The 20,080-nt window shown below is 34.3% G+C and overlaps 1 protein-coding gene across 7 annotated transcripts in view; it reads left to right on the forward strand.

Annotated features, from left to right (window-relative positions):
* Positions 1-20,080, forward strand: part of CCNT2 (cyclin T2) — a 41,591-nt gene that overhangs the window by 15,091 nt on the left and 6,420 nt on the right. For 4 of the 7 annotated variants that reach the window (XM_086715208.1, XM_086715209.1, XM_025935377.2 and 1 more), the window contains 6 exons: positions 6,608-6,736; positions 8,123-8,183; positions 10,695-10,757; positions 13,935-13,980; positions 15,593-15,756; positions 19,726-19,796. In XM_086715208.1, coding sequence (XP_086571334.1) covers positions 6,608-6,736; positions 8,123-8,183; positions 10,695-10,757; positions 13,935-13,980; positions 15,593-15,756; positions 19,726-19,796 — 534 coding nt within the window. The other 3 variants (XM_086715210.1, XM_086715211.1, XM_025935379.2) reach the window with 3 other exon arrangements.

Raw genomic sequence — 20,080 nt, forward strand, 5'->3', positions numbered from 1 at the left:
AGGGTTCCTTCCAATTTCTCCACATCTTTGTCACAATTTGCTATCTTCTGTCTTTTTCTTTTTTTTTGTTGTTTTTGTTTTTGTTTTTGTTTTCAATTTATTTTGAGGGATGGGAAGAGCAGAGAGAGAAAATGAGAATCCCATGGAACTCTAACTCAGAAACTGTGAGATCATGACCTGGGCCAAAATCAAGTGAGACACTTAACCCACTGAGCTGCTCAGGCACCCCTGTCTTTTTTTTTATTATCATTATTATTATTATTGCCATCTTATGGGCATGCTAGTGAGTATAAAATAGTAGCTTATGGTTTCATTTTGCATTTCCATAGTGACTGGTGGTGTTGAGCATCTTTTCATGCATTTATTGGCCATTTGTAGTATCTTTGGGGAAATGTCTACTTAACCCTTTCTCATTTTTTAAATTGTTTTGTCTCTTTATTAAGTTGTGAGAGTTCTTTGTATATTCTAGATATCAGTTCCTTATCAGATACAGGATTTGCAAATATTTCCTCCCATCCTATGGGTTAGCTTTTTCACTTTGTTGATGGTTTCATCTGTAACACATGCATTTAAGTTATTAGGATTTTTCTTTTGTCACTTGTGCTTTGATGTCATATCTAAGAAAACATTGCTTGATCCATTGTCATGAAGGTGTATTCCTGTTTTCCTTTACAAGTTTTTATCTCTTAAATTTAGGTCTATGATCCATTTTTAGTTAGTTTTTGTATATGGCATAAAGAAAGGGATGGATTTCATTTTTTTGCATGTGGATATGCAGTTGCCCCAGCACCATTTGTTGAAAAGACTGTTTTTCCTCCATCCAATTAAATGTTTACTTCTGGAATCTATCCTATTCCATGATCCTTCTGTCTTTCCTTATACTATTACCACATGGTCTTGATGACTGTAGCTTTGTAGTTTTGAATTCAGAAAGTATGAGTCTTCTAACTTTGTTCTTTTTCAAAACTGTTTTTGCTTTTCTGGATCCCTTGTGTTTCCATATGAATTTTATTTATTTTTTTTTAATTTTTTTTTTTAACGTTTATTTATTTTTGAGACAGAGAGAGACAGAGCATGAACAGGGGAGGGTCAGAGAGAGAGGGAGACACAGAATCTGAAACGGGCTCCAGGCTCTGAGCTGTCCGCACAGAGCCCGACGCAGGGCTCGAACTCACGGACCGCGAGATCGTGACCTGAGCCGAAGTCGGCCGCTCAACCGACTGAGCCACCCAGGCGCCCCTCCATATGAATTTTAGAATCAGCTGGTCAGTTTCTGCAGAAAAGAAGCTGAGATTCTGACAGGGATTGTGTGAATCTGTAGATCAATTTGGGGAATACTGTCCACAATATTAAGTCTTCTGTAGTATTAGTTATTTGTTTAGCCATCTGAAGGAAAGGGGACTTTGAAAGATTGATGTGGGATATTTGAATATCTATGCAAGTTGCTTCCCAATATTCTATGACTGTTTACCATTGGCTGGTAGAAGCTGAGTGTATAAGGGAAAATAGAGACTTAACTGAGTTTTTTTCATTTTTGTAAGTTTCATAATGGTAACTTACCCTCCATAAATAAATACTTAAATGTCAGGTTACAGTAAGCATTTAAATACTTTTAAATATAATGTAGTTATTCTGTGGAAATCAGGCCTTATTCTCTTAATTATTACTGCTTTTCAGCAGTACTGAATAATAGTATTTTTCAGTCTTATATAGCCAGCTCTCTTCAGGTATAATTAGAAATCTAAAATAACATCCAACCTGAAGACTTTTGTATTTCTCAGCATAAATTTTCTTATGTTGACAGTATTACACTCACACATAATTATATGGGTAAGAAAACTAAAATACCGGGCTGAATTAATGACATTTTTTGTAATACTGGAATGTCAGTCTTTTCAGTACAACAAAATTAAGGATGTAAACCAGTTTGTACTGAAATTTTGGCTTAATTGGTCAAGCTTGGTGAGATCTTTACTTTTTTTTTTTTTTAATATATTTTTATTTGAGAGAACACGTGAGCAGGGGAGGGGGCAGAGAGAGAGAGAAACTTAAGCAGGCTTCCGGCACAGTGCGGGTTCGATCCTCCAACCCTGGAATCATGACCTGAGCCAAAATCAAGAGTTAGACACCAACCGAGCCACCCAGGCGCTCCAGTGATCTTTGTTATTAACAAATGGACATTTTAACCTATTTTCCTCTTTGTTGAGGAGCCATTACCCCCCTTTATTTTTCCATATATCTAAGCTTATACTTCTCTTTTCATATTCTGAGACCTTTCTGGGAATCTTCTAAAGTTATGCCATTACCACTTTTCTTTAACTGTAGCCTTAGGCATGTGATTTCCCAGTTTTTAGCTGTGATACCTAGAACTAACTGGATATTAATGAAGTCTTTTGAAGGCACAGGGAATAGTTATCCTAGTCTTAGGAGAGGGGGAGTTTGGAGGCAGTTAACGAACAGGGAAGAAATGGCTTCACCGGCTTATAGGACCTAAAGATGAAAAATAACAATAGATTAGAATAAGCTTCTTGATGATGTATTAGCAAGTAGAAGGCAGATGTGGAAGACTTTTCTTTGTTTCTCTTAGGACTCTTTTGGACTAGGAAATTTAAATTTGAAGAGTAATAAAACAGCTGTGGCTTAAATACAAATGTATACATAAGGTGTATGCAGAAAATATATTACTAAAAGGATGAAGACCGGAATGATTTCATTTGAAATTGACTGGTATGGCCATCATCAGTGGCTTTTGTTAATTCAAACTGACCTTGCCTCCAAATATCAAGGTTGAAGCCAACATTGGAGAGTGAAGAATGTCAGCAGTGAGGGCATCATGAGCAGAAGGGGGAGACAGCGGCCAGGAATGGGCAGGAAGAGAAAGGATGGAGAAGGAAGGGAGTCAGATCAAGAGGTAGGAATGGAAACATATAAAGGAATAGAAAAAGAGAAGGGGTGAAAGGAGGGGAAAGGGACGAAAGGAATACTGGTGTAATCATTGAAGTAATGTCGTGTATCATCATTTTGGTGTGTTTGAACCCGCTTAGTTAGGGCTCCAATGGAACCTTTAAAGAATTGAGTTTAACTGTGGAAGGAAAAAGGTGAGCAAGAAAGAAGGGAATTTTTAAAAGCATGTTAAATCACCTTTAAATTTTAAGATCAGCATTAGCAATACACAATTGTTGTTTACAGCATCATAATAATAATGTACTTTACAGCATAATAATAATAATTTCAGTCATGTTACTCTGGGCACTATTCTAAGTGCTTTATGTATATTGATTGATTTAATTCTCACCACAACTTTATAAGCAGATACTATTTCTCCCATTTTACAGATGCAGAAACTGAGCCACAAAGAGAATAAGTAATTTGCCTAGGCTAGTCAGATAACAGAGCCAGGATTCCACTGAGGCACCCTGACTACTGTGCTACAGCTGGCTTCATCACCTCTACCTCCCCCTCTCCATGATTTGTATGGTATATTTCTGTAGAAATTTGTCTTGTTTTGAGAATGTGATAGCCCTTGGAAACAGTTGTACATTTGCTAGGCTGACAAACTTGACACTATTTAAAAATCAGTTTTTATTTCCTTCATTTATAGTAATTCAAGAAAGTTTATTAAAACAGATAACAGAACACAGAGATGGATCGTGCATGGTCCTTGTCCCCAGTGAGCTAAATCTCAGGTTGTAGTTGCTCCCTTGAACCAAGTATCTACTCCAGTATTGGTGTGAATTCTTTGACTTTGAACCAAGTTTACGTGCACTGATGAATGTCTGTTGCCTTCAAAAGGATGCTCCCTTTAAAAGCCACAGGCCAACTAATAACATAGCCATTACTTAAAACTTTTTGGAGTTCTTTTCCTTTCAGTAAGCCACACAGCAAAATCCACTTTCTATATAAAAAAAGCAGAGGTACCTAGCTTGATTACCTTCTTTAGTCATTCTTAATTAAAATTAAAGCCTCACATGGATATTCACAAAGTATTTATCTAAAAAGGTGTTTTGTTTTGTTTTGTTTTTACAGCCCTGATGGAGTAAAATGTTTGCAGGCTGTAGAGGAGGAAATGTGAATGGAGTTAGTGGATTTCACCAGGAACTTTGGAAGAGTGTTGGGTATTAGTGTTGCACTGGAGGAGGATGAGAATTGAGCCCTATTTAGAGGGAACAGAAAGACTTCTGTGAGGAGTGTGGGTAAATAAACCAGGAATCTACCCTGAAGATCATTGCTTAGTTCCCCGAATATTTAATTTTCTTAATTATTTGTAGAATTTTAGAATCATTCATTAGTAAACATCCTTTGTTTCCATTGAGACTATATTGTAAGGAGAAAAAAGTCTGTGGTTTGAAAGTACTTGATATTGAGGCTTATAAAAAGTCTGAAGAGAATGGAGCAGTCACTGGGAATCCTAAGAGGCTGTGCCAGGAAAAGCTCATTGGAGACTTTCAGAAGGTACCTTTTAGACAAGTAAGAGAAATCTTGGATCATCTGGCACTTAGGAAAAAAGTTTATTAAGTTCAGTCTAATGTGACATGTGGCTTGAGCCTGTATTGCTTCACTCTTTGGTAAATAGTGCTAGCATTTGATGGCCGGCTTAGCCATTCCCCTCTTAGACATGAATTAGGTAAAAAGTGAGAGATTGTGGGACACTGAGAGTATCTTATATTGTTTCTTGCATTTCTTACCTTTGTATTGGCTGTTAGATTTTTACTGTGGGATTTGGAATACCTAGAATTTAACATTGGTGCCTTTATATTTTATATGTGGATTATCCACCTATCATTCGCTTGGCAAATATACTGAACAGCAGCTGCACAATGCAAGACAATGGGAATGTGAATGAATAATTCAGTGTCTATATTTAAGCTGCTTCTGGACTAGTAGGGCAGACAAAATTAGTAAGCCAGAAGTTAGAATACAGCGAAAGTACAATGACAGAGGTGTACACAGTTTCCTATAGAATAAAGAAGGGCACTTCATTTTGACTGAGGAATTTTCCTTAGGATGAGGTAAACATTTAAGTAGAAAAGGAATTAAAGTAGGTAGCATAGGAAATTCTCACTATGTGGAAAAAATAACTGGGATAGGAAATGATTGTCCACTCTCTTGTACTTTCTACATTTCAGAAAAATCCCTGCCCTGTATGGCTGCTGTTTTACTGGTATTTCAAGAATATTAACTAATTTTCATGTTACTTAATTAAATCTTTGGTAAAGAATAATAGTAGTTTATTCTAAATCTAAGAAAACTAATAAGAGTAAGTTGCCTTTTTGAGTATTCTTAATTTTTAAGTCTTTTGCTTGTTTTAATTTTGAAAGATGGAAATAAGTTGGAAAGTCCAAGTTGAAATTATTCAGTCCTTTTAAGATAACATTACTTGTTCTTTGGAGCCAAACTGATGTAATTTTACGTCTGTTTTGAAGTCATTTTCACTCCATTTACTCATCTGCAAATGAAATTGGACTAGCTAGAGAAGGTCTCTTTCAGATCCAAAATCCAGTGATTAAATTTCATGGCTCAGCATTATTTATAAGTTGTTTTAAAAGCTCAGAGGAAAGAATCTACCTTCTGGTATCAGAAATTTTGTCCTTAACTACCCAGATCATGTAGCATGCCTAATGCCTCTTTCTGTCCTCCCGTCCCTCTTCTGGCATTGTTTCTGTATAGTGATTGGTGATCCCTAAGATACAGTAAGATTCAGATGTTCATCTCTTGAAAAATAACCTGAATCTTGACTTCTAGAAATCATCTTCCCATGAAAAATTTCTTCTGTGTAATCTTAGAATATTATTTGAATTTAGAGTATGCCTGTTTTCTGAGTCAGCAGTAAATTTGGTTTATTACTTTTTGGGTAAATATTGCTCAGAATTGATGTTTCTCTAAGTCAATGTCTTTATACTGCTGTGTTCATATACTTCAATCCCAAGAACATATAACTTAACTAAAGTTTAAAAAAAAAATTGCTTATTTCTTGATCTCCATTTGGCAATGTCTCTACTCTGTTGATTTATCTTACATGTTCATTATCTGGTTCTTTAGCTATTGTTTAATATTGCTATAGTGAAGTAAGAGTTGCTCAGTAGCAATTTCATGTTCAGAATCTTCTCATTTTGCCTTGTAGATCCTTTTTCTGTCCTAAAGCAATATTGCGTAGCTCTTAGCCACACAAGTGAATTGTTGGTTAATTTAAAAGAAACCTAGAAAGTAGTGGCTGTATCTAAAAAGAAGGAAAATCTAGGTATATTTTACCTATTTTTCATTTTTTTAAGCTACGACTTTATTATTTTGCTTGAGTTTTTATTTTACCTCCACAATATGCATTAATAATAAGTTAAACTTTATTTTAGTTTGCCCAAGTGTAAGTCTTTTTCCTTTTTCCCATTGCTATTCTATTTGCAAAACAGTAAAGCAAGTTTTAGAGACTAGGGTAACTAGTTTTATTTAATGAATCACTTTATTAAAACTCTTACATCCGTCTTGTTATAGCCCAAGTCACAATTCATATTTTTAATACTACATGCCTTCCTTGCACGCCCCACCTTAGAAAGTAGAAGGTTTTTCCAAAATTTTTTATTTTTAAATCACCAAATTTTTATCTTTTCTGCAGATAATATCACCTACTGCATTATTTTTGGCTGCAAAAGTGGAAGAACAGGCTCGAAAACTTGAACATGTTATCAAAGTAGCACATGCTTGTCTTCATCCCCTAGAGCCACTGCTGGATACTAAATGTGATGTATGTAAAAATAATTCAATTGGCGTTGCCTTCCAACTGCTGCTTGTTTCTTTTACCACTTAGGAATGCAGTACCAGGGAGTGATCTAACAGAAACATATTTCATGTATATACATGAATTTCAGTATCATTCTGAATCATGTTAAGGCTGTGATTCAAAGGTGGTTTTAAGTGTTTCACATTTTATTGCTTATCTTCACAGCAAAGCTGTGATATATGTAGTGGTGATCTTATATCACTTCCATTGTTTGGGTGCATTTGAGACCAAAGATGAATTACTCTTAAAATTTGTCAGCAATGGAAAAAAAAAGAAAGACCTCTGGTTTTGCCTGTAGACCAGTAAATAGTAATTTTACAGAATTGTTCCTTTATTAATGCATATATACTAATAGTTATCTCTGTCATATGTAAAAATGCACTGAGATAATGGCATTTAAAGGAGTAAGATAATGATGTTAGCCATTTAATAATAGAGAATGTATGATGATGCAAAGATTGTTCTTGTAACTTCTGTTAACATGATAAATTCGGAATTATTTTTGGTGAATACTTAGGGTATTGTTCAAATGATAGAAATCTATGTTTAAAAAATTACTTTAGTGACCTTTTCAAAATGGGGCATAAATAAAGGTGTTTTTCACTCTTGAGTTTAGCAACATGCCCTTACATGAATATTGATGATGTATTTTTTTTTATCACCTTATTTGTTACAATTTAAGAAATTTGACGGTGATAGAAATTTTTTTCATACATCTATTCCCAGAGCAGTTGCAGTAGGAGAATAATTTATTGAAGTTGAAAGAGAAGGCCTTCTGTTTCCCCATGGTGTATGATACATCATTTTGGTATTTTATATCTAAAATGTTTTAATCTAGAGATTTGAGGGTTTGCTTTGATTGTATTTGTCTTCTCTAAAGAGAGGAAATTCTACACAATAACTCTGACTTTTAAGGAATTTCCACTTGAGATATCTTAGGTTGAATTGATAAGCCTTTTCTTTAACAGGCAGGTTTGAATTTGATTTTCTTACTTGAGTTGGTGCTTCCTTTGGTAAAGTGTCTTGAAGCACCACTACCTATGTCAAGTTTTACGTTACAGGCTGGAGCGTTTGTTGTTTTCAATGAAGCTCTACCTCCTTTCATGTTATCATTGTCTTGAGGGGTTTTGTTGCTATTTACCTTGTTTGCATATCCTGTATTAGAAGTAATTCAATTTAGATTGGTTGCAAAATACAGGATTTCCCTGTCACCCTCAATGTATTTCCTTCATGTTCCTAAACTAATCTGGCTCTTCTGTAATCAGTCTGTGATTTACATGAGACTTAGCGGTCCCATAGTCTCATAGTGTTGATCTTAAGCATTTTAATAGTATTATTTTTACCTGGCAGGCTTACCTTCAACAGACTCAAGAACTGGTTTTACTTGAAACCATAATGCTACAAACCCTAGGTATGTACTCACAGCTGATGCTATTTTTGTGGTGTTCTAAAGAAAGAAAAAAATTTCTGGAATAACTTTATCATTGAAGATGTTTCATTGTAAAACAAGGTTTGGGGCCAGAATAGTATAGCCTGGTTATAAGAAAAACTTTTTTTTTTTTTTTAATTTCATTTGGCATAATTTAATTGAATGGTAAACATAGTTTTCGTTGTGAAAGGCTATTGCATATGATTGTAATGTGCACAAGTATTCATGGCAGTCTTTGCTCTCATAGCACTTGTAGTCAGTTTTTAATGAATTTATCACATCATTTTTAATATGACATAGTGTAGTTATTTAACCATTCATCATCCCCTTCTAAAAGTTATATTGTCTTCAAGTTTCATGCACTTTGAGTGATCTCTAAAGATTATTTATTCTGGTCTTTAACTTTACTTATGAGGAAATCGAGGCCTGAGAAGGTTTATCTTGTATAAAGTCATATATTACTTCTGGAAGAGCCTAGTGAAGTGTGATGGAATCACATGGGCTTTATGGAGATCTTGGTTTAAATCTGTAGGCCTTTGACTTGCTTTGTAAACTTAGGCAAAGTTCTTTGATCTTGTGTACCTCCATTCTGTATATGCAGGATAGAGTAATAATGTCTTAAGTCTTAACATTGTGAACTTAAGAATGAGAGATAATGTATAAAAAATGACTACATGGTGTATATGTCATAAATAGCCATTATTCATTATGGTAGTTATTTCATATGTTACTCCGTTCCCAATCATTGAAGAGAAGTGCAGTAATAGTCTCCCATCATGACAGATTCTTTTTATTAGAAAAGTAGTTTGTTTGAAATAGACACAACTTATTTGATGTTGTAATAGTATAAAAAGATACAAAAATAAAAGTGAAAATCTTATTCTCACCAAATCCACTGACTTAGCATGTTATTTTTTATATAAAATTATATAAATATGAAATGTATAAAGACTTGTGTAATAAAGTTTGAAAGGAAAATTATATTATTTTAAGGGGAACATTAGAATTGACAGTATACACCTCTGGCTTTGATTAAAGTATGGTTTTGCAGGTTTAATTACAGTAGAAATATAAATAGATCACACAACAACTTTATAAATCTAGATTACCTGTGTATTAGGATGTCACTCGTTTACTGCTTCTGAAGATGCTAGATGTGACCTCCACTTTAAAAAAATTTTTTTTTTTAATCTTTAGTTTTGAGAGAGAGACAGAGTGTGCGCAGGGGAGAAGCAGAGAGGGAGATACAGAATCTGAAGCAGGCTCTGAGCTGCAGCACAGAGCAGGACGCGGGGCTCGAACTCAAGAACCACGCGTGACCTGAGCCGAAGTCAGGACACTCAACTGACTGAGCCACTCAGGCACCCCAACGACCTCCACTGTTTAAAAAAAAAAGAAAAAAGCCTGCCTTACCTAAGGGTTGAATAGACATTAAAAGCTCTTTCAGCATTTTATCTTTGGTTTTAGAAAAAGTGATTTAAAGAATCTTGAGGCTACAAGGTTTACTTGTCTTAATCACTTTATTATTAATGAAACGTAGTTATAAACTAACTGGTTGAAACCCTTTGATTTAAGGCATACTAAGAAAATAAGAGGACCATAAATCATTGAAATGGTCTTTCTTCCCACTATGGGGCAGATTATATTTATGAAACATACCCTTTTTACATCTTATAAAAAGGAGAGTTGGAATACATTTTAAAAATACATTACATGGACACCTGGGTGGCTCAGTCAGTTGATCATCTGCCTCTTGATTTTGGCTCAGGTCATGATCCTAGAGTCGTGGGATTGAACCCTGCGTCAAGCTCTGTGCTGAGCATGGAACCTGCTTAAGATTCTCTCTCTCCCTCCCCCACTCACACGCATGTGCTCTCTCTCTCAAAACCTATATGTATATATATATATTATGTAATTGAATTATTTTATTAATGGTTGTATTTTTCATATATTTCAGTTTGTTTTTAACCTGAGGGTAATCGTAATTAATTGTAAATCAGAATTTTTTTTTAATTTTTTTTTTCAACGTTTTATTTATTTTTGGGACAGAGAGAGACAGAGCATGAACGGGGGAGGGGCAGAGAGAGAGGGAGACACAGAATCGGAAACAGGCTCCAGGCTCTGAGCCATCAGCCCAGAGCCTGACGCGGGGCTCGAACTCACGGACCGCGAGATCGTGACCTGGCTGAAGTCAGGCGCTTAACCGACTGCGCCACCCAGGCGCCCCTAAATCAGAATTTTTAATAACTATTACCGTAATCTATAAATAACTTTGGTATCAGTTTTCCTAAGTGGACATTGTTTTTGAAAAGAAATTATTTCTCATCGTTGATGGTATAATGAGCATGTCAGTGACAGAAAATAACTTTGCCTTTGGATCTTTTTAATAATGAACAATATATTATACATTTATGGTTGTGCTGATGAATGGCATTTCTCAGTCAAGTATTGTAGTGTGATAAGTGATTGGGAAAAAAGTGCTTTTCATTTCAGGTTTTGAGATCACCATTGAACATCCACACACAGATGTGGTGAAATGTACCCAATTAGTAAGAGGTAAGTGATCTTTGAAATTTCTGAAATAAGTGTTAATACTTTTTATTGTCTATAATTGATTTGAATGAGTTTTATTAAAATGGGGGAAATACCATTTTGAAGCAACATCTTTTGTTATTCTACATCTACCTATTCATCTTCTTCTGTATGTGGTGAATTAGCTTCCTTTAAACTTAGGTGAGAATCTTTCAGTAAAAAAAACTAGAGGGCTTCCAATTAATAGGACTCTCTCCACCTACTTATTAGGCTAATAAGCCAGTTCCCATTTTAGTTAATGTTTAAGAAGTTGACCATTAACACATACACACAGAAAATTTCTGGTTTCTGTCAAACTTTCAGTGACCTCTAGGAAAATGATGACAGTTTAAGAATTTGGAGGCCATCCTCATGTCTTTCAGATAAAAATTGTCTTAGCAGATTTGCCACTTTGGAAATGTTTTCCCCATATTCATTTGAAAACAACAGATTTAATACATTTTTCAAAGTTCTGTAGCATTTCTAAAAATAATTAACTTTTTGTGTGTAATGGGGAAGTATATAGTATGATACAGGCAGCATGTGATGTGCCTTTTAAGCCTTTTAAAACAGGAGTAGGAACTTTTTTTATTTGCTTTACTGCTTATAAAGCATGTGGTACACACTTTTCTACTCTTGTTAATGAATTCTATGTATCTGTTCATGTATCCCTAGAAATATTTTTTACATAGTTGCATGTTGTTACACTACTTCTTACTTCTTTCCTGTTTGCCATTTGAAGTGTTACTGTACTAAGAGCAACCACTTGGAACCTTCAGTGTGCCTTTTTCTGTTACTTTCTTTTTTGAAAATTAAATTTTGCAGTTTCATTCTTTTACCACCAGACTTCTTTTCTTTAGGTTTATTCTAAACAGAATGGGTAAGACTTTTGAAGGCCTTTTTTGATTTTTAGTGTTTACCTGAATAGTCTCACATTTTATTCATTTTAAATTGAATTCATATACCTACGTAGGATTTTATTACGTTAATGGCTATATTTAAAACAAACAAACCTGTTGTCACAGTGTCATTGCTCAGAACTGGACTTCTGAAAGAAAGTACCTTGTTTGTTTGTTTATTTTTGGTTTTTAATAGCTAGCACCTGTTATGACTTGCAAAGTAGAACATATTTAATTATGGTTCCTGTTCTTCAGGGTTATCTGAATATGATTGATAGCACATTTTTATCCACCAAATTACAGTGTAGTATAGAATTCATATAGATAACTAGTGTACATGTTGAATTAAAAAAAAAAAAAAGCCTTAGAGTAAGCTATTTCTGTTAGAATAATGGAGAGCCATATAACTTTGCTCTAAACTAAGCCTGGTGAAGAAAGACATTTTTATAGCTTAAAATACATATACACAGATACTTTCATAGCTTAAAATACACACACACACTTAGTAGGAAATGAAACTGGATTTTCAGCTTGGTATTATAGTGACATTTGAGTCATCGTTAAGATCCTTAAAGTTTAGTAGCTGTTGTACGTGTTCCCATATATCTAAAGCTAGAGACATGAAGTCCATTCATTTGCAAAGTTGAATAGTAAGTTTTAAAAACATTCACAAAAACTGCAAATTTGATATTTTATCCAAAACAATATTTAAATCTAATTTTTTGTTGTTAATGTTTAAAATGTGATCAATTCTTAAATTGTAGTGCAAATTTTATATATGTTTAACTTCATTTTGTCTGACTAACATTTCAGGTAACTATGGTTTACATCTCACTCCATTTAAAAACATTGTTTCATGTTTGGTGTCTGTTTTCTTTGCTCTGTTATAACTTTCTGCTAACAAAAGAACATTTTTCCTGCATTCTTCCTGTGTTGCACACTGATTATTAATAGGTTATTTTGAATTTAGATATATTCTGAGGTGAAAACTGCTATGGCAATTTAAAATTATTTTTACTTCTCTACATATTTTGATTCTTTGTGGGGATGGGGGGTAGTAGTGGTTTGGTTTCTTTAAGGTTCTCCCCACCACCCCCACCCCAAGATGAGAAAGTTGATATTATGCTACTTTGCTGAAGAATTGGCTAATGTCATTTTACAGGGACCTTTCATTTCTGTGATTTCTCCTTCCCTCCCCACCAGGAAAGAATGCCATACATAAGTCACACTGCCTCCAAGACATCTGATGCTTTGACACTCTTCCTTAGCACAACTCTGCTAAGCCCAAATCCCTTTTGTATACCTTATGTTGGTGATCCACATGGGGCAGCAGGGATTACAGGTGCCACGAATAAAAATAGAGGGCAAAGAATTTGAGGCCTGTTAGAGAGGGGTGAGTTGAGGTGAACTGATCCTAGGTGAGCAGAGGGGAAAGGTACATCAATGATTATGAATGTAATTGGGGGAAAAGGGAAATTATAGCAAAAGAATCCCCGTTGGGAAGAATAAGAAAGCAGAAAAAAAGTGAGCGGGGTACTACTATTTTCAGTTTCCATGACTTAAACTAGTTGTTAAAAATTGCTTTTCTTTTGGGGACCAGTGCTGAAGCATCCTGATTGCCTAGAGTATGTGTATCTTTTCTAAAGTTGACAATTGGATACTGTAAGAAATATATATGCAGTGGAGTTTTCTATATCTACGCCCTTGGGATGTTTCTAGGTTGTTAATTCTCTGTTGATGCTTAGTAGCATGAAAAACAGCAGTTTGTGCTGTCTTGAGTTTGGGGGGTGGGGGTTTGTTTTGTTTTCTTTTCTTTGGATGGAAGTACTTAAGCCAACTTAAATATGATGACTGAGGATTAAGTCTGGCAGGCAACTCTTTGTATTTTGTACTAGACTTCAAAATCTTTTCTTCTTCTTCTTCTTCTTTTTTTTTTTAAATCCAGGAGAATGCTTTATTGCAACTTTTAGCTGACTAGATGCTTAACTTAGTAACAAGTTTAGCCCTTGTAACTGGCTAGCTAAAAGCAAATCGGCTTGTTTCTCAGATCTTTGGGGGATAGCAAGAAACATTTGAGTGAATGTTGTTGAAGATTTTCAGTAGTATAGAAAATGATGGCGCTCTTGTGATATTTGTAAGTAGTAAGTAAAATTTACTTTTTGTGTACAAAACTTTGAAGTTTTTGTTGTGTTGAGAACTTTTTGATGATAGCACATTAGAGCTGACAGTATTGTCTTCGTTTTTTTTTTTTCTTTTCTTACAGCAAGCAAGGATTTGGCACAGACATCCTATTTCATGGCTACCAACAGGTTGTTATCCTGACCCTCTTTGTTGCACTGTTGTAGCACACTATAGCTTCCTTTAATGCAGGGCCCCCTCAATGTGTCTCTTACCCTTGTTGCAACAGGAGACTGGACCATCTACTGTGGTGGTACCTTCCTGTCTGCTTTGCGGTGTATTGTACAAGGGACTTTTGGCACAGAGGGGTTAAATGCACATTGTGAAGTGTAGTGGTGCTTTCTGATGACATATTCTCGATTTGTGAGTGCATAAGTCTAAAATTGGTAGCCTGAATAGCAGCTAAAGATTACAAAGAGCTAAACTTAACGTAGAAATTCGAGCAACTTGGTAAGTATAAAGCTATTTCTAGTTTACAATTATAGTTAAATGACAATTTTTTAAAATTTCACATTGATCCAATTTTAACTTTAAAATAATCATTAAAGTTTTTTTAATAAATAAAATTTATATAACTTGGGTTTTTTTCCAGATAATACCCACTAGTAGTAAATCAGAACTAGCCAAGTCCTGTCAGTGCCTAGATTTGCAGAAATACAATTTTTACTTTAAGAAAACTTAACTTCCTTTTCATTTTACATAAAAATTTTGGTGTGGGTTTGCAGTTGATGAACATTTTTCATCTCCATCAATTTGAACTGAACTGACAGAATAATTTTTTAAAGCATTTAATATCTAATACATAATTCTGTTCTGGATTGATTATATGAATGCCTTAAATTTGTTTTTTAAATGGGTCATTGGGGAGGAGGGCACCAAAGTAGCATTGTATGGTCCTTAATTTCTTGTGACACTGTTTTAACTTTTATTTAAAACTTTGGATTGGCAAATACCAATATATTTTCTTAGGTATATGTTGTTGGGATTTAACTCCTATCCCTAGGAGTTTTGAACGACAAAAAGAAAGTACTAAATTTAAAACTTTGGTTAGAAAAGGCATGCTGTAACGTGTTATCACATGCCCAAATTTGGGACATAAAGTGGAAGGAGAAAAGTAGCGTTTTTATAGTATTTAGCAACATTGGGCCTTGAAGCTGTTCAGCAAAAGGTAAGTTTTCTCTGTGGCTTTGCTGAAAAGACAGAGGTTTACATAGATAAGTGTTAGATTCTCTTTAACTTACTTGAGAATTCTGTTAACCCACATCAAATGGTGGAATCCCTGATTCTGACTTCATTCTGTAATGTGATGTTGAAATTACTTGGCAGTTTTATGGAGAATCTTCTGCTTTTTCTTTACTTTTTTGCCATGACATTACAAAAGAAGCAAAAATACCACAAAAAATTAAGATGTTACACTTGCTTATGCTGATTATTGGAAATATGTCTTCCCCTCCTTTTATAAAGAAGTAAAAGTACTTCAAAATTTAGAAATATTAATATATTACTATTGATAAAATATTAATATAATGCTCTGGGAGTCACAGTGTGGAGAATGTTCATAATCTAGTATTAGAATTTTATAACTATAGTGTTAGCTTTTAATTTAAAAATAAGGTTTTATACTCGACTTGAAGAAAACCTTTATAATTATGTTTGTGCTCTAATCTTACTGGTAAATGTTTTTCTTTGTTTTACATACTTGAATTACTATGGTTCTTCGTTTTCAAACCTGCTCCACAACAGTCTACACCTTACCACCTTCTGTCTTCAGTACAAACCAACAGTGATAGCATGTGTATGTATTCATTTGGCTTGCAAATGGTCCAATTGGGAGATTCCTGTGTCAACTGATGGAAAACATTGGTGGGAATATGTCGATCCTACAGTTACTCTAGAATTACTAGATGGTAAGTAGAGAAAAAGAAATTTTTTTTTTTTTACATTGATAATATTTTTTTATTATGGAAAATTCTACCTACTTTTGTATAGGTCTGAAAATAGCGAGTCTCTGTAGACTCATACTTAAGTGAACAGTTACCGATTCTGGCCAATCCAGCATCTCCCTGTCCCCCTGTAGTTATTTTGATATTAATCCCAGATCTCTTTATTAATATTTGTTTGTGTTTCAAAAGATTCCTCAAAAACATAACTATAATTTCATTTTAACAATTTGGTAATAGAATTTAAAAGTATAATTTACACGATCAAATGAACAGGATGAAAATAAGGATTTGTTAGCCTAAAGAAAAACAACTAAAAAATAAAAACTTGAACATATTTTAACCACCAATGAATATCTATAGCCCTATCAGGACTTCTCAAAAAACATTATGATTTATAATGCTATAGGTTGACAATGCAAGAATCTCAAAGTCGGGTATAATTTATTGTAGAAGATGTGAAGCTATGAACTAAAGGTATTTTCAGGGTAACATTCCTTGTTCTGTAGTTCCACTGATAGTGAAGTGTGTCATTGTTGCCTTGTATTATTAAATATGAATTGAAAAAATCAGGGGTGCAGATTCTGTAAATTGGGAACCTGGAATTGAGTCTTCTGATAAGAAATTTCTTTGGTAAGAAATAAGCTGACCAGAGGCAGGAGAGATTCTTGGGGATTAAGACATTTTAGCCAGATACTGTAGATTTCAGAAAGGAAATAGATTATGCTTCTTGCCTAAAAGATATACTGTTAGGTTTTTGGGTGCTTCTTTTTGTGAGCTTTCCCCAACTTCTATTGCAAGATTGAAGCTCATGGGAAAACAATTTATATCTATTCCTATTGAGGACATCTGTTACATAGAGACCCCTTTGGGTTTCACATGTGATCTTCCAATAAAATTTCAACATGTTTCTGTAAGCTAGATGTTTCTTTTCTCTGATGAGCCAAATAGTAATAACTCTTTCAGAGTTTATAGACTCTTTGGTCTATGCCAACTACACAACTCCTGCCCCTGTAGCTGGAAAGCAACCATAAGCAATACGTAAATGAATGGATATGGCTGTTCCAGTAAAACTTTGTTTACAAACATGGGGGTATAGGTCATAATTGTGATAGTTTGCCTTCCTTTTTTCTAAAATATGCCTCCTTTTTAGATCTCTTGATTTTCAATTTTTGTTTCCTCCGTGAAAAATTTCATCCAGTGTATGTATCTCGTACTATATTACTGCCACATGGTTATGCTCTTTTCCTTACATTGCCAGAGGTTTTTTAAAGTTTAACAAGAGAAGGAATCTTCAGTGAGTTAAAATGGCATCTTTTAAAAACCAGTGGGGGGCGCTTTTTTTTTTGTCATCTGTGACTTGAAAATTAGGTTTTCTGTGCTTCCATCTTACTTTGGCAGTTAACAGATGAGAAGAAGTAGGCATCGTCTGAATAAAAATAGTTTATATACATGGACCTAAAGTAAAGGTCACAAAAAGCAAGTGATCTGCCTTTTATACTGCTCCTAAATTGTACTTAAAGTTTTTTTTGACATGACAGAGGCTACCCAAATAACCATCTGCTTCTGTGCTGAAAAGGCTCAAGTTTATTAAATTGGAGAGCCACTGAATATGAATCTTGGGACATGTAAGACATTGACAGTTTCAACATGCTATATAGCAGCCTTTCTCGGTGTTTTGATCACAAAAAAAGAAAAAAGTAACAAAGTTTAAGATATATCTGAATTTGAATCTGGTGTTGAAGCATCAGTGTTTACTGAAATAATTCATGTAATGACTCTTCCAAAAACAGCTTTGGCTTGGACTTGGCCTGCCTGTAATATTTTTTGTTGTTGTTTTTGTTTTATAATTAATAACAAACCCTCATCTGTTTTTTGTATTTAATTTTTTTCTGTATACTTAGCCTTGAGAGAAAAAGGCTCTCTTTTAAGGACCATACTGTGATTTTTGTGTATATAACTAATATATTGGCAGTGATTATTTGACAGATTCTTTTGATTGTCCATTGTAAAATTTAATAAGAAAGTAAAAACAAGCCTTATATTTTATACCTGCTATGTAGGCAGGTTTGGGACCAGAAAACTTTTTTAATTTATTTATTTTGAGAGAGAGAGCAGCACAAGCAGGGGAGGGGCCGAGAGAACGGGAGAGAGTAAATCCCAAGCAGGCTTCGCACTATCAGCACAGAGCCCTATGCAGGGCTCTATCCCATGAACCATGAGATCATGACATGAGCCAAAACCAAGAGTGGGACGCTTAACCGACTGAGCCACCCAGGCACCCCTGGACCAGAAACTTGATGTGCATTTAATCTTTGACAACCAGGCTGTTAAAGAAATTGAATCAAAACAATTTCTGTTAATTTTGAACCCAAAATTATTGTGTATCTGCTAGATTTATTAGTGTCCAAGTGGAAAGGTGTTTGTTTGCTTATTTGTTTGAAATTAAAGAGTAGTGGTCCAGGCATTAGATAGCTTTCATTCAAACTGAATCAGAAAGTTCATGAATCTTGAGCAGGTTATAGTTATCACAGCTTATAGACATATAATAAATGCTAAGTTTTTGCATATTTTTTACTTTAAGATAAATTCTGTATGGTCTTAATTTTCGTTACCAGTTTAGCACGTTTGCCTAGAATAGTTTACAGAGAAGCTTACTATGTATACTAAAAAAATAATAAATGAATCTGTGTAGTCTCTACTGAATTGGCATTATTATGTGATACTATAATTCATTTGACTGGTATTGATATTTGTCTTGAGTGGTCAATAGCCTAGTGGTCAATGTCACTATTTGGGGGTAGAAAAGTATAATTCACCATAACCACACCATTTTGGAAGTGAGTCATTTCACTGTGATCCTAAATTTAAGGGAAAAATGAGGTAAAAATATATGACCCAGGGTAGTTTTAATAATACGTTAATAGTAATGATTGCTAGGAGAATATGAGTGTAGGTTGAGGAATTCTTTTCATTTAACTTTGAAATAATTTTAAACTTAAACTACAAAATAGTAGTTTCTATATACCCTTTACCTGGTTTCTCTAACGTTAACATCTTATAAAATAATACATGATTATCAAAACCAAGTAATTAACATTGGTACAGTAGTAACTAAATGACAGGTTTTATTTGATTTCCTCAATTTTTCTGTTCTAGGATCCTATGTTCCATTTGGTTGATGTGCCCCTTAAATCCCTTCCAAACTATGACAGTTTTTCTATCTTTCCATTTTTTTATGACCTTGACATTTTGAAAAATAATGGTCAGTTATTTTATAGAATGTTCCTCAATTGGACTTTGATGTTTTCTCATTATTAAATTGAAACTTTGTATTTTTGGCAAGAATACCACATAACTGGGAAATGGGTTTTGCGTTACTCAGTGCACCTTATCAAGGAGTCTTTCATATATCAAGGGGTATATCTTACTGGTGATAATGATAACCATGGTCATCACTTGGTGGTATCTGCTGGGTTCTTCCATTGTAAAGTTACTGTTCTTTTTGTAATTAAATATCTTGAGGAAGGTATGTTAGGATTATACAAATACCTCCTTTTCCTTTAAACTTCTGCCCATTAGTTTTAAAGAATCTATCGATGGATCTTGCCTGCAATAATTATTACTATGATGTTTGCCTAATGAAGATTTTCTATTTGGGGGGAATTTTTTTAAAGCTACTAAATTTTCCAGAGATTCTGAGTAAGCATGGGGGCAGGGGGAATGATATTTATTTATTCATTCATTCGTTCATCTGTGATTCATCTTTGAAAATAGTTCAGATCTGTGTCTAGTTCTTTATTTGCTGAAGGTTGAATAGGAGGGTAATAGTGAAGTAGATGAACTCTTGAGGCCCGCTTTTTAATATTGCCCACTTGAGAGAAATAGAAATCCTAAAGACACCTTCTAAGTTTTAAATTTAAATTTTATTTTTAGAGCTAACACATGAGTTTCTACAAATATTGGAGAAAACACCTAGTAGGTTGAAGAGGATTCGAAACTGGAGGGTAAGAGAATTGGCAGGGTTTAATAGAATATCAGTTTGTCACTTATCTAACAAGTACATAGCTAACCAGTTTGAATTTTTTGGTTAAATATTCTTATTTCCGGTATTGCTAACTAATTACAGTGTATCATAAACTGCATACACTCAGTAGTTTATTCAACTGCTGTGTCCAGTGGACTTTGCTAATAAGTACTTTATAAATTTCTTGTTTAATTCTCACAGTGATTATAATGGAAATATTCTCCTTATTTGACAAATGGGCAAATTAAAGCCTAGACACGTTAA

The sequence above is a fragment of the Puma concolor genome, chromosome C1 (assembly GCF_028749965.1).
Source record: "Puma concolor isolate L17-30 chromosome C1, mPumCon1.1.hap2, whole genome shotgun sequence".
NCBI classification, from domain to species: domain Eukaryota; kingdom Metazoa; phylum Chordata; class Mammalia; order Carnivora; family Felidae; genus Puma; species Puma concolor.